The 13,076-nt window shown below is 41.4% G+C and overlaps 1 protein-coding gene across 1 annotated transcript in view; it reads left to right on the top strand.

The window, feature by feature from the left end:
* LOC117430557 (protein CASP-like) overlaps window positions 1-8,963 on the top strand; it is a 171,568-nt gene extending 162,605 nt beyond the window's left edge. Inside the window, exons 15-23 of the mRNA XM_059000864.1 lie at window positions 2,333-2,469; window positions 2,945-3,011; window positions 3,522-3,634; window positions 4,130-4,246; window positions 6,046-6,129; window positions 6,223-6,279; window positions 6,477-6,557; window positions 7,076-7,140; window positions 7,415-8,963. Coding sequence (XP_058856847.1) covers window positions 2,333-2,469; window positions 2,945-3,011; window positions 3,522-3,634; window positions 4,130-4,246; window positions 6,046-6,129; window positions 6,223-6,279; window positions 6,477-6,557; window positions 7,076-7,140; window positions 7,415-7,475 — 782 coding nt within the window. The 3' untranslated portion in view covers window positions 7,476-8,963. The remainder of the gene's footprint in view (window positions 1-2,332; window positions 2,470-2,944; window positions 3,012-3,521; window positions 3,635-4,129; window positions 4,247-6,045; window positions 6,130-6,222; window positions 6,280-6,476; window positions 6,558-7,075; window positions 7,141-7,414) is intronic.
* The last annotated feature ends 4,113 nt before the right edge of the window (window positions 8,964-13,076 follow it).

The raw sequence follows: 13,076 nt of genomic DNA, 5'->3' as shown, positions 1-13,076 counted from the left end.
TCTGTCTGAGAGACAATGTGCCACGAACAGGAAACGGTTGTCTTATTTCTGGTTGTCTGATATTTCATTTCAGAATTGCTAACATGTTATGATCAAGTGTTTAAGGTTGATATTTATAATTCAAGCTGTTTACAACTTTTAAAGAAAACATGTTAAAGGGGTTGCAGGATTAATAGTTTTTTGGTTAATATTTTTTTGACTGTATAAAAAAATAACGCTACGTAGCATTGACAACCTTCATAAAGGCTACAGAACACTATGCAAGTGTGAATTACCCTTCAGAATCATTTTACAATCCATGTAAGTATATACGTTTGTAATAATATATGTTACAATAATACAGGACCTGCAAATTTTATAATTTTATATATCTCAGTAATTGCAGTAAATGTTTGAATGGCTATGAGTCACCTACAATTCAGAATGTTCTATTGGTTTGTAGCTAATGTTATGACTATCTAATGAACACCTATCTGTCGGTTCATTTTGAAATGACACACACAGAGTTACGTAGCCTTTGTGAAGGTCAATTGAATACTACATAGTGCGAAAGTGACACTTTCAAAATCAGTTCACTTCAGTGCTGTGCCTTTACAAGACTAAGATTACTGGGGCTTGTTCATGCACTGCTGGCTTGCTTGATGGATAGTATTTTATGGATTTATTTATTTATTAATTTAAAGATGTTCTTTCAGAAATCATGCCAACCTGTAAGAAGTTCTTTAAATTGAAAAAGTAAACTGGTGACAACATTTAGCAGGTAGGTATAAATGCAATCGCTAATCAACGACAATTCCGGTAAGCCCTGCTTCTAGATTTATTTTTACAGGTACTTTCAGAATGATAAAGTTTGCATCAACTTCTGTTATGTCTTGGAGCCCAGTGTATACAGTATACTCATCACAATCCAAAGCATAATACTGCATGCTGTAAGTACTGCATATTCAGTGGATCCAACAGATTAGCTAATGTAGACAAAACAAAGGCTTCCTGTCATGCCAATCTCTTCCTTCCAGACAGAACGCGCACAAGCCTCCAGACGAGAATGTTTTTATTGCAAGATCGATATGGCTCAGGAGGGTTACTCATGTGCCACTGTAGCTTAACCCTTCCTTCCTCCTGCTCTGTGCTCAGAGAGCTGTTTCAAACATGGTGCAGTGCACTGCTTCGTACAGTGTGGCTCTTTACCTTCCTTCCTCCTGCTCTGTGCTCAGAGAGCTGTTTCAAACATGGTGCAGTGCACTGCTTCGTACAGCGTGGCTCGTTTCTGGTTCATCTGGAGGTCTTTTAAAGGTGTTCAATATGGGAAATGGTCAAGAATGAATAGTGTAGTTTCTAGTTTATAATACTAATCTGGGTGCATTGTTGGTAATGCTGTAATACATCATTTCTATAAAAATGTTTTTATGGACAACATATATGCCATTTGTTTCCCTTTTAAAAGTGTTGCTGGTGCAGTGGGTTATTGTTCTATATTGATATTTGGTTTAAGTGACAGCTAAGTCTTGTGTATTCATTGGACTGTAATTCTCCATCACCTTTCTGGAGTTTATAGCTGTACGTACCAAGAATGCAAAAACATGAAATGTCATTGCAAGCACTGGGCAGAACGGCAGCTGAATATCTGTGGGTGTCTATATTAAGTTCACAGATATATATTGCATCAAACTTAATAGGCTGCTTGCATAGGACAATATGCCTGTTACAATTATAACTAATCCTAAAATAAATTTAACACAGCAGGGTAGGTAAGAAGTATTTAAATTGAACAGCAGTAATGCAATAACCATTCCGCCATGATGTCAGGCCAGTAAGACACATCCTACCATGTATTGTAGCATGCATTTGACCATCAGTATTTCGATTTAACGTGTTTTTATTCTTGAACAATCCTGTTCATGCGTGTCTGACCAACCAGTGAACTGAGCACGGACAGACCTCTGGACTAGACCGTGCTTGAAAAGACAAACTGAAAAGAGACAGAAACAATGGCATGCAAGCGTGTGTGTATAATCAGTGAAAAAGATTATGCCCAGCCACCAGGATCAAGCATGTTAGTACCTGTATCTCAGTGTATCAGATGCATCAAGCATGAGGTTAGCCATCGGATCAGTTGGATTTGTGTTATTTACATTCTCTGGTAAGTACAGTTGGTAAAACTATAAGGAAAGCCTTCCTCAATGTTATGTGCCTCTTTGGAACACTGTTGTGTTTCGTGTGTCAAATATATTGTAAGCATCTTTCCAGTGGCTCATGCATTAGCCAATAACATTTGATAGAGTAAAAAGTGAATTCACTGGAGTGCTATGAGACTGACCGGCTCTTGTGACAGGGCGCTATGCTGAGCTGCAGCTGGAGTTTGCAGAGGCAGTGCGGACCAGCGTGGAGCAGAAGGACCTGATCAGCAAGCTGGAGCACGACCTGAGCACCATCCAGGCCATGACATCACTGCAGAGGCCCGACGCAGAGGTGGGTACCAGCCCGGCTCATTCAGAACCTAGCCAGCGGGCACTCTGCTTGGTACTGGTGCTCAATAAGTGGAGGCACTGCACAGGTCAATAAGGAGAGTGTTAAAGGAGTTCTAGCATATCAAATATTTCCCCTTCCTTCACTCTCACCTCTGCAGTTTTATGCTGTGTTTCCTAAGTCTTTTCAGCTTAGCCGTGTCTTCAGAAACATTTTCCCCAGCGCCTGTATGTACGTACATGCAGTACTTGCATACACGTACGTTACATTTCAAGGGAACCGCATATCCAGTTGAGATGAAACTTTGTAAGGAGACTGGTATGAGTCTGCACAGAGTTGCCTGCTCATAGGTTTGTCACACTTCCATGTTTGTGTAATGTATGTAGGCTGTTTCTGCTGATACGACTGGCTGTAATGCTGATGGGAGATGTGTGGGGTGTGGTACTGACAGTATCTGAAAGGCTTTACTTGATTACAGGGGGCGGATGTCGACCATATGGAAAGAATCCCTGAGCCGATAAAGGAGGCGACTGCTCTCTTCTCGGGTAAACCAGATTGAAATGCTCTTTCTCTTCTTCATTTATCAATGTCTTAAAAATTTCTCATGAAACTAATGAAACATCATTATCATAAACCTGCTGAGCTGCTAGTTACTAGTTTTGTGACATTTCTTTAATTGCATTAAAACATTGCAAACTAAAGACACTGATTAATGAGTCTCAATTGTTTTTTGTTTATATGTTGAGGCGTAGTGCGCAGAATGTATTCGTTTTCAGAGAGAAAAAAAACAACTGTCACATTATAACTGTGAGAAAACAGTTCAGTAGCAGGCAGGAGTGTTTGTATGCTTGTTCCGAGCAGTTTCCTGCTAGTTTCATACCATTGCAAATGATTTCTATTGTTTTCTGAACCAGTGTCTTTGCACTTGCTTCAGAACAGGGCTGTTTGAGATAAACCTTAATGAATATGACCCAGTGTTTTAACCCAAGGACAGCCCTGGTTATCTTTGTGAATACCTGACCCACCACCCCCTTGTGTGCTCCTACCCTGCCCAGGTCTCAGTGCCTCCCCCCAGGCCGAGCTCCCTCAAGGACAGATGGACTCCCTGCTCTCCATCATCTCCAGCCAGAGGGAGCGTTTACGAGCACGCAACCAAGAACTGGAGGCGGTATGGGGCTCAGAGACAGACAGACACACACAGACAGAAAAACACACACAGCGGAACACACACACACACCTCTAGGGGAACATGGATCACCACAATAATGAAAGTTGGGATTGAAGTAAATAATCCTGCATTGAAAGTTTTCTTTTAAAACTATTTTACCAATTCCAGTGAGCTGTGTATATGTAATAATAATATATTACAGGGAAATAAGGTACACACCCCCATACTACATCTCACATTGACAATAATAATAATAACAACAAACTCACCTCAAAATATATTGTTAGGCCATTTCAATGTCTTCACTTCTGGAAATGCCTTTGACACAATCCAACCCATATATAGATATCATAAATAACGTCATTCCTTTATATATATAAATTAATGTTACATAATACAAATAATCTATAAAACTCACTCTCGGATCTCATTGTCCCTTCCCCTGGAAAGCTGTGTCATGTATTCTATGTCCTTCTCTCTTTCCCCTCTTTCCAGGAAAGCCGCTCTGTGCAGCACACCATGCAGGCCCTGCAAAGTGAGCTGGACAGCCTGCGAGCCGACAACATCAAACTGTACGAGAAGATCAAGTTCCTGCAGAGCTACCCAGGCAGGGTAGGAACCCTCACACTCACTCACTCACTCACTCTCACACACTCACACACATTTTCTTACGTCATAGAAAAGTTAAGATTCCCAAGTCCAGTTGACACACGTCCTTGTAGTTTAGAATATTCATAATATATCCTTATAGTTTGCTTTAATGCAACAGTCATTAGATCATCATAATGTTTTATATGAAGTCGTGAAAACTACTTCCAAGTCCGGGATTTGAACGCTCTTAAAAGCATATTAAAGATAACTCTGTTAAAACGCTGCATGGCACCGTCCCATAATCATACCCAACAGACATCTAGCAATGCATTCCGGCCTCGGCACTATGATGTTAATAAGCTGGACAATCATTTATTATTGATCAGCTACCTTATGGAAAAAAGTGCTGTTTTTTTTTCTTTCAAGGTTATGAAATCCCATGTACTTTGTATATACAGCCCTAGATAAATTATAATGGTAAATTATTGATTTACAATTCTGCCGGGGATTTGGAGATGTCTGTGCATAAGGAGGATGCATTATCCAGTAAAGCGGATTTGTATGAATGCTTTCAGACTGTTGTGTCTTTCTACAGTATCAGGCCATCCATAACAGTGTGCCATTTGCAATGAGATTCGAACCTGCGATCTCCAGGCTATAGGGCGCATCCTGCACTCCACGCGGAGCACCTTTACTGGATGCACCACTCAGGAGCCCAAGCTGGCCACTGTTTAATTCATAAAAACAGACAAGTACCATGGACTGATATGCCCAATTATGAACCCTGTTATCCATTCATAATGGATTGTTTGCTGTTCAGAAACAGATTTTAATTTGGGTTGTAATTTGATTATCCCAATTAGTTCAGGTAATAGAGGTTTTACGGTAGGGTTGTGCTGATTTTCAGAGTAATTGCCTTTTAAGAAGTATTTATTGGAAGGTATTAAATAAATCAAAACCCACCTATGTATGAATGTGTTGATTTCACAACAAGAAAAGCGGCCCTTCCCTCACCTTTACAATTGAGTACCAATCAATGGCAATTAACTTCCGCGTTGGGTGTATTAAAAGCTGATTGGAAGTGAATTATCCTCTTATCCTTAAACTCGAGCTGCTGCTGTGGAAGCTGGGATGTGTATTATTATTATTATTATTATTATTATTATTAATTATTTCTTAGCAGACGCCCTTATCCAGGGCGACTTACAATTGTTACAAGATATCGCATTATTTTTTACATACAATTACCCATTTATACAGTTGGGTTTTTACTGGAGCAATCTAGGTAAAGTACCTTGCTCAAGGGTACAGCAGCAACCCACGACCCTTCGGTCAAGAGTCCAGTGCTCTAACCACTACTCCACACTGCTGCCCCATGTAGTTCTTTGTCGACTTTAATCAGAGATAATACCTCGCCAGGGACTACAATCCCACAATTGACTGCAGAGGAAACGAAGGAAAATAAAATATGTATATATATGTATACATAATTGGTATCAAAAAGATAAAAGAAAGGTAAGCAAAATAATGGCTTATAAAATATAAATTAGTTTTGGGCCAAATTATTGGGTTCTACATTAAATGACACTGTCAGATTTGTACTGATTGATACTCACTAATTGTGTAAACAAGTGAAACCGAAGGGACGCATTGTTTTGTGTTGAGTAATTAACATGGTGTATTTAATTTAATGAATGCCTAACAATTTCAAATGTCTTAAAGGTAATTACTTGGAAAATACGAGTATCAGCGCACCCTTATTTTACGTTGATTTAATGAGCGTGTTGTGATGCAGCGTTTCCCTCTGGCGCCCCCTGCAGGCAGGCAGCAGTGATGATACAGTGATGCGCTACTCCTCCCAGTATGAGGAGAGGCTGGATCCCTTCGCCTCCTTCAGCAAGAGGGTACCTCTGACTCAGCAGCTTTTAAAATTCAAATTCCTTTTACACTATAAGAAAGAAAACATGTTTTTATTGTATTTTTTTTTTTTCCCAAAGGAGCGCCAGCGGCGCTATCTGAGTCTCAGTCCCTGGGATAAAGCTACCCTGAGCATGGTGAGTTCAATAGGGTTCGATTTTATATGAAACTGAAACAAGCTACAATGACAATCGGCTGTTTTTTCAGAAAAATAGGAGTTTGATTTCTTTCTATATGTGATGTTTTATTGAAGTTCCATTGTTAAGTACACGTTGAAGTAAGCAATACCATACGAGAGTAAACAGCAGTGCTGGTGTTGTGCTGTGTGTTGCAGGGCAGAGTCATTCTCTCCAACAAGGTGGCTCGGACCATTGCTTTCTTCTACACCATCCTGCTGCACTGTCTGGTCTTCCTGGTAAGTGATCCCTCTGACAGACTCAGCCAGGGAGCTTGGCAACACACTGAGAGTTGAACTAAATGAGACGATGGACTTGGCAGGGATGGAGGTGGTCTTCAGTGCTGCTGATGGCTACCTGGATTACAGCCATGAACACTGGGCATTACAAACTGGGTATTACACCCTATCAGTGAATAAAGCATGCTAGAAATGATTTGTTCGATACAGCTTCATTCACACCTCAAGGGTAGAGTCCTCTTAATGGGATCATTAAGAGAAACTCAACGTTGAAGTTTGTCGTTTCATGTGTAACGTTTCTGTTAGTGCAGTATTTCTGAATTGAGCACTGTTGAGTGTTTTTTAGGTGTGGATGACAGTTTCCAGGAGTCCAGTATTGAGACTGGGACTGCTGGATTTTAGTGGTACGAAATAAACATAAGAAGTTAGAAATGTGCTGTAATTATTACTGATCTTCCCCAAAGAGCCATTGTCTGAAGCAGCTGCCTGTGTGTCCTGATCTGTTTCTGTGCTCCTAGGTGCTGTACAAAACTGCCTGGAGTGAGAGCATTGGACGAGACTGCACTGCATTCTGCGCTAAGAAGTGAGGACTCACTATATATATCTATATCTATTTATCTATATATCTATCTATATATATATATATATATCTATATATATGTATGTTCCACTGCTTTCCTACTGACGCATCAGCGTTTTGTTTTAACTATCCCATTGATTGGTCAGTCTTGAGACAGTATGGGCTGGTACGCAGCAGTCACAGTTAATAAACTTGGGAATATGTTGTTGAAATGGAAATCTTTTATATAGATGTGTGGGTTTGTGTTATAAAACAATTTTCTTTCCTCGTTTGCTAGATTTTCGGACCATGTGCACCGTTTCCATGAGAACGGGGAGAATGGCGAGATGTGGCAGTGATGCAGCAGAGGATTGTGGGGCCGGGCCCCCCCCCCCCCCCCCCCGCCCCGCTCTGCACCACTAGGGGGCACTGCATGGCTATCAGCTTTTTCAGTAGAGCGCAGATCTATATACTTTATTCTTACCTGCAATCCCCTCCATTCTGTCAGAGTGTTGTCTTTTTCAAGTCTTGTTGTGACAGCGCTGTATCGATCAGATGTGTAACATGTTGTCCTTTAGCACCTTAAAAGATAAAGGATAAGCTTGGGAGTAAGTATGGGCCGTAGAAAGAGTTTCTGATCATTATGGCCCTTAAAACGTTACTCGGATTTGATTTAAATGACATCTAGTGGCATTTCTTTAATGTTTGATTTTGGTTTTGTGGTTTATTAATCATGTCTGGTACCATAGCTTTAATGAAATAGTGCCATTGTTTTCTTTGAAGTGACAGATGATTTACTATTTACATTGATATATAACGGGGGTTGGTCTCTTTTCCTTTACTTTACGTAAGACCAGGATGTTTGGACACTTTTCTTTTAATTCCAGTAACTGCAGTCAGTCGTGGATTAGATTATAAAATGCATGTGAAAACATAATCCAAGTAACTGATAAAGACACCTTATCAGCAATGTTTACCTGGGCTAGTTAAGCAAGGGAAAAGAGTGGGAAGACTTACACACACACACGCACACGCACACACACACACACACACACACACACACGCAGACTAGTCACCAGATTCCAGATGCCAGATGCTAATGGAAACGAACTGGTAAGCCAACAGTGTCTGATGAAGTGCACATAAACATCCAGGAATCATATTGTAGTGTGATGTGAAGCATGACTGTGGGGCACTGCAGATTTAATGTTGAGCGGGACACAAGGAGCTAGTTTATTGTGTGTCATTTCTTGTAATGTCGAGGGACCATTTAAACATGTGCCTGTCTGGGACACCCTATCTTTACAATGCTGTAGCTTCCGCTGCTAGAAATATGAAACGCCTGCTTGATTGCTGATAACGCAGCATCGCAGCGATGGACTCACACAGCTGTTGGAGGCTGTAGTCAAGGAGATGGCAACATGACATCACTGCCGATTTGAGCCCTTTTCCATTTATAACCCTGTTTAATCATTTGAGTTCCAAAATTGATAAACACACAACCTGCCCTTGATTGCTAATACGGATACATTTCTCCACGACGAGGCGTGTGTGTGATTGCAAATGATGTTAAAAATATTATATTGAAGTTAGCTTTGTAGTTTCTCTGATTCTATTGTAATCTAGCGTAGATTTGCAGACAGGTCAGATTGAGCAGGTGAACAATCTTGTATCTTGGTAAACCAGCTGCGGTTTTAGGTCTTGGTTTGGTTGGGGCCAGCCAAAGAAGGAAGAGTTTTGACCCTTGTCTCTGTAATATTTCCTTTTTATCTAAGATCCAAATGCTTTAACTTTGACATTATTGATTCTGGTAGATGCACAATATAAATAAAATATCTCAGCATTCATTCTGCGTCCTTGATTCATTCTGTTGCCTTTGTGCCTCCCAAAATTTACAGACCCATACCAAGTGAGCAAGAAAAAACAGAGAACAGTGATACTTTGTTTTTTTATAAAGTATCATGTTTTTAATATCCTGCTTTTAATTCAGAGGGACTCAGCAGAGTTTTGTCAAGAGTTCACCAATAACCTGGCAGAAAAAGGTATTGATAGCAAATATGCAGTGATTTACAAGTGTTCATTAATAAAATGATTTTAAATATACAGTCTGCTATACTGTGCATGTGCCTGACATTGTAATACAAGAGAAGTAATCAAACCCATTGCAGTGCTCTGTTTGCTGTATTGTGCTTCCATACTTTATGTTGGGACATTTCAGTTCTTAGCAGCACCTTCATGTAAACCTTCTAATCTTCTGCTTTTATGGTGATATTAAGTGGGTTAGAAGCATGACAGATATATGTCAGTAAAATGAACCAGATTGCGACTCCTTAAATCCTCTTCCAGAGCAGATGCAATGGAATACACGATTAACTCTCTTGCCTTCACGCCCCACTCCTCCCACAGTGCATAGCTTCAGGGAGCATTTCACTGCTCGAACCTTCGCTCAGAATCCTGCATTCCAAATGTAACAGCTCCCTGGACAGACCAAGAGCTTCTAAAGGGATGCTGAATAATTCAGCCCTTTTCAACATTGAGTCCCGTTGTTTGTATAGCAGTTCATTAGTGAAGAGCAAGTCTGATGGTTTAGACCCTAATTACCAGGCTAACAAGACGCAGAGGCGTGTGTTTGTTTGATTTGTGTTTTTGTAACCTTATTAAATATTGTAAATCAAATGAATAACTGTGTTTTTCTTTCCTTTGTGTCACCCTGGGTTCAAATCCAGCCTTCTCAATTAATGTGCTTCACTAGCAATATATATATATTTTCTCGGTTAAGTGACCAGGACTAAACCAGGTCTCTTAATCCTTCAAACTTGTAACGGTGTGATAAATATAAATTGAATCATTATGGAAGTGTGTGAGATTGATTGATTGTTCATTAAAATCTATTGCGTATATTTGGAGACGGGAAAACTATTCAGGGATACTGAATATAATTAAAGTGCAAGAGATCTTGAGTAGAGAAAAAATAGACACACATCCATTCCTATATGAACAACTCCCAGTCATTTTGCATTTATTCATCAGCTCTGTCACTTGGTGCTTGGAGGGTAGTGGCTGTACACAGCATTCTGTATGGTTGATCGTGTATTTATAAACAACACAGAAGATGACATTGATCAATGGTCGCATTAAAATGAGACAGCATCTGGATGCGTTCACAATCTAGCAATTTTCTACATCAACTGGCAAAGCCTGGCTTAGCATCGGAATGAGTCAAACCCATCCATCAGCCTTGGAGGGGGCCCAGCCAACCCCAGCCCCCCAGCCCCCCATCAGGGTGTAGCGAGGCAGGGAAGAGAAGAGGACACACCCCCTTTAACCAGCAGCAGAGTGATGGATTACTCTCCTCCATTATCATCCAGGGGCGAAAAAGAGTTCACTGGCAGAGGCCGCTTATCCAGACGTGAGTAAACTGGATTTCACAGTCCAGAGGAGGGGCTTGTCAGCACTCTCTCTTTCTCTGTCTCTTGCTCTCACACACTCTCTTTTACAGTACAAGCCTTTTGCTTTTGCATTCTCTACACAGTCCCCAGGTATTGACGTCACTTCACAGCCATTAAACAAGGTCAGGGGTTCTTAACTCTGTGCCAGTTCCCCAGGTTTTTTATACATGCAAGCAGGGACTCTTTTTAGAAGCATCTTCGTATTTTGTTTGACTGGCTTTGGATTTTCAGTGTTATGGAATTACCTTTGATTATTGTTATCATCCCAGTAAAAAATGAACTGCTGCATTGTGTCCCCACATATTTCAGAAACCTGTAAAGATACATATATAATATTTATACCACCAGCGTGGGATACATTTTTGATATTGCACTGAAGTGGGATAACATGCTTACCCAGGACTAGTTTCGAGTGTGTCTTTGCTTACATTCCAATCCAGTGGCGTGCTGCTGAAATTCTAATCCAATGATTACTGCAGACTCAGAACAGTACGTTGTCACTGTCCACCTGACATTTATAGACTGCTGTCTTTTGAGCACTGGGTTGAAAACAAACCTAGTTCTTAAAACTAGCTAAACTTTTGTTGACAAAAACCAAACTTCATTCTGTGAGGAGAATTACTCTGAACTAGAATTCTCAACTACGCTTCTACGGTTGCCAAGCAACAGTTTTTGGATGGAGGGTCACATGTAGGGCAGGAGCCAATCCATGAAGCTCACTCAAGAGAGGAAATGCTTGACATCTTTTTTTTTTTTCTTTTTCATCCCTTCTGCAGAAAAAGCAGCTGATAAACATGGAAGGTAAGAGCTGTCTGTGTGTTTTATTGAAGACATGCATTCAGAGTGAGGTGGAAGGGTGTCTCTTGGGTACTAAATATTGTGTGATAATAACAGGAAGGCCCCTGTAAAAAAAAAATACTGCATTACTTCAGCAATGTTAATTACCTGAATGGTTTGGTTTGGTTTTGGAAGCTTTCATTTTTAGTAACCAGTAGGGTTGCCGCCTGTCCCAGTTTTCCCTGGATAGTTTTGAGGAAGCTGTCCCGGGAAATGCATATGTGTTGCCAGGACACTAAATGCCAGTACAAGTAAACTGAGCACAAGTTAGATACATCAGGATACAACATTACTGCCATAGACACAATATGAATTGGTTGTCAATCCTATAGTTGTAATATTATCAATGTTTCCTATTGGATGAATTATACAGGATATCTAAAGAGAGTTTAAACTTTTAACAGCCCCTCCTTCTATTCGGAGGTTTAGTTTTTTGGGGTTTTTTTTTTTTGTTCCTCAGAGGTGGCAGCTCTAGTAACCAGTAGTTAAAGTTCTTTCAATGAAAGCTTTGTTTTTGAAAGGGAACTCCTATCTTCCCAGGAGTAGGTGCAGTGACTGCAGGAGCCAAAGCAGGCAGGATCCGCTCGCAGTGGCTCAACGTGCAGCTGTCCATTTCTTTGTTGTAGTAGTTTTTCCCCTCAGCCTTGCACCATTGGTGCAAGAGCAAACCTTGGATGTGATGAGAACTCCAGTGCGAGTCAGGCTGTGTGGAAGGACCTGAATGTGATGAGAACTCCAGTGCGAGTCAGGCTGTGTGGAAGGACCTGAATGTGAGGAGCACTCCAGTGCGAGTCAGGCTGTGTGGAAGGACCTGAATGTGAGGAGAACTCCAGTGCGAGTCAGGCTGTGTGGAAGGACCTGAATGTGATGAGAACTCCAGTGCGAGTCAGGCTGTGTGGAAGGACCTGAATGTGAGGAGAACTCCAGTGCGAGTCAGGCTGTGTGGAAGGACCTGAATGTGAGGAGAACTCCAGTGCGAGTCAGGCTGTGTGGAAGGACCTGAATGTGAGGAGAACTCCAGTGCGAGTCAGGCTGTGTGGAAGGACCTGAATGTGAGGAGAACTCCAGTGCGAGTCAGGCTGTGTGGAAGGACCTGAATGTGAGGAGAACTCCAGTGCGAGTCAGGCTGTGTGGAAGGACCTGAATGTGAGGAGAACTCCAGTGCGAGCCAGGCTGTGTGGAAGGACCTGAATGTGAGGAGAACTCCAGTGCGAGTCAGGCTGTGTGGAAGGACCTGAATGTGAGGAGAACTCCAGTGCGAGTCAGGCTGTGTGGAAGGACCTGAATGTGAGGAGAACTCCAGTGCGAGTCAGGCTGTGTGGAAGGACCTGAATGTGAGGAGAACTCCAGTGCGAGTCAGGCTGTGTGGAAGGTGTGCACTGCAGCTGTTCAGAGAGCTCTGTTTAAAAAAAAAAAAACACTTTGGTCTTTGCATCATTGATTTTCAGAAAAGACTTGATTCTCAGATCTTCAATAGTATACATCTAAAGCTGAGGGAACACAAAGCCACTTTTTCAGGAACACTGGCTTGAAACCTGGTTCCAGGAGACCTAGTTTGAGGCAACTTTGCTGTTTCAAACCCCAAGTCTCCCCGGGTGTGCCATGCAGTGGCCTGAAACTTTGTCTCCTGAAACCAAGTTCCAAGACACAGAGTGGCTTCGCGTTCCCTCAGCT

This window comes from Acipenser ruthenus, chromosome 26 (genome assembly GCF_902713425.1).
Source record: "Acipenser ruthenus chromosome 26, fAciRut3.2 maternal haplotype, whole genome shotgun sequence".
NCBI classification, from domain to species: Eukaryota; Metazoa; Chordata; class Actinopteri; order Acipenseriformes; family Acipenseridae; genus Acipenser; species Acipenser ruthenus.
Note: the sequence above shows the minus strand (reverse complement) of the source record. Positions and strands in the feature narration are given on the sequence as shown.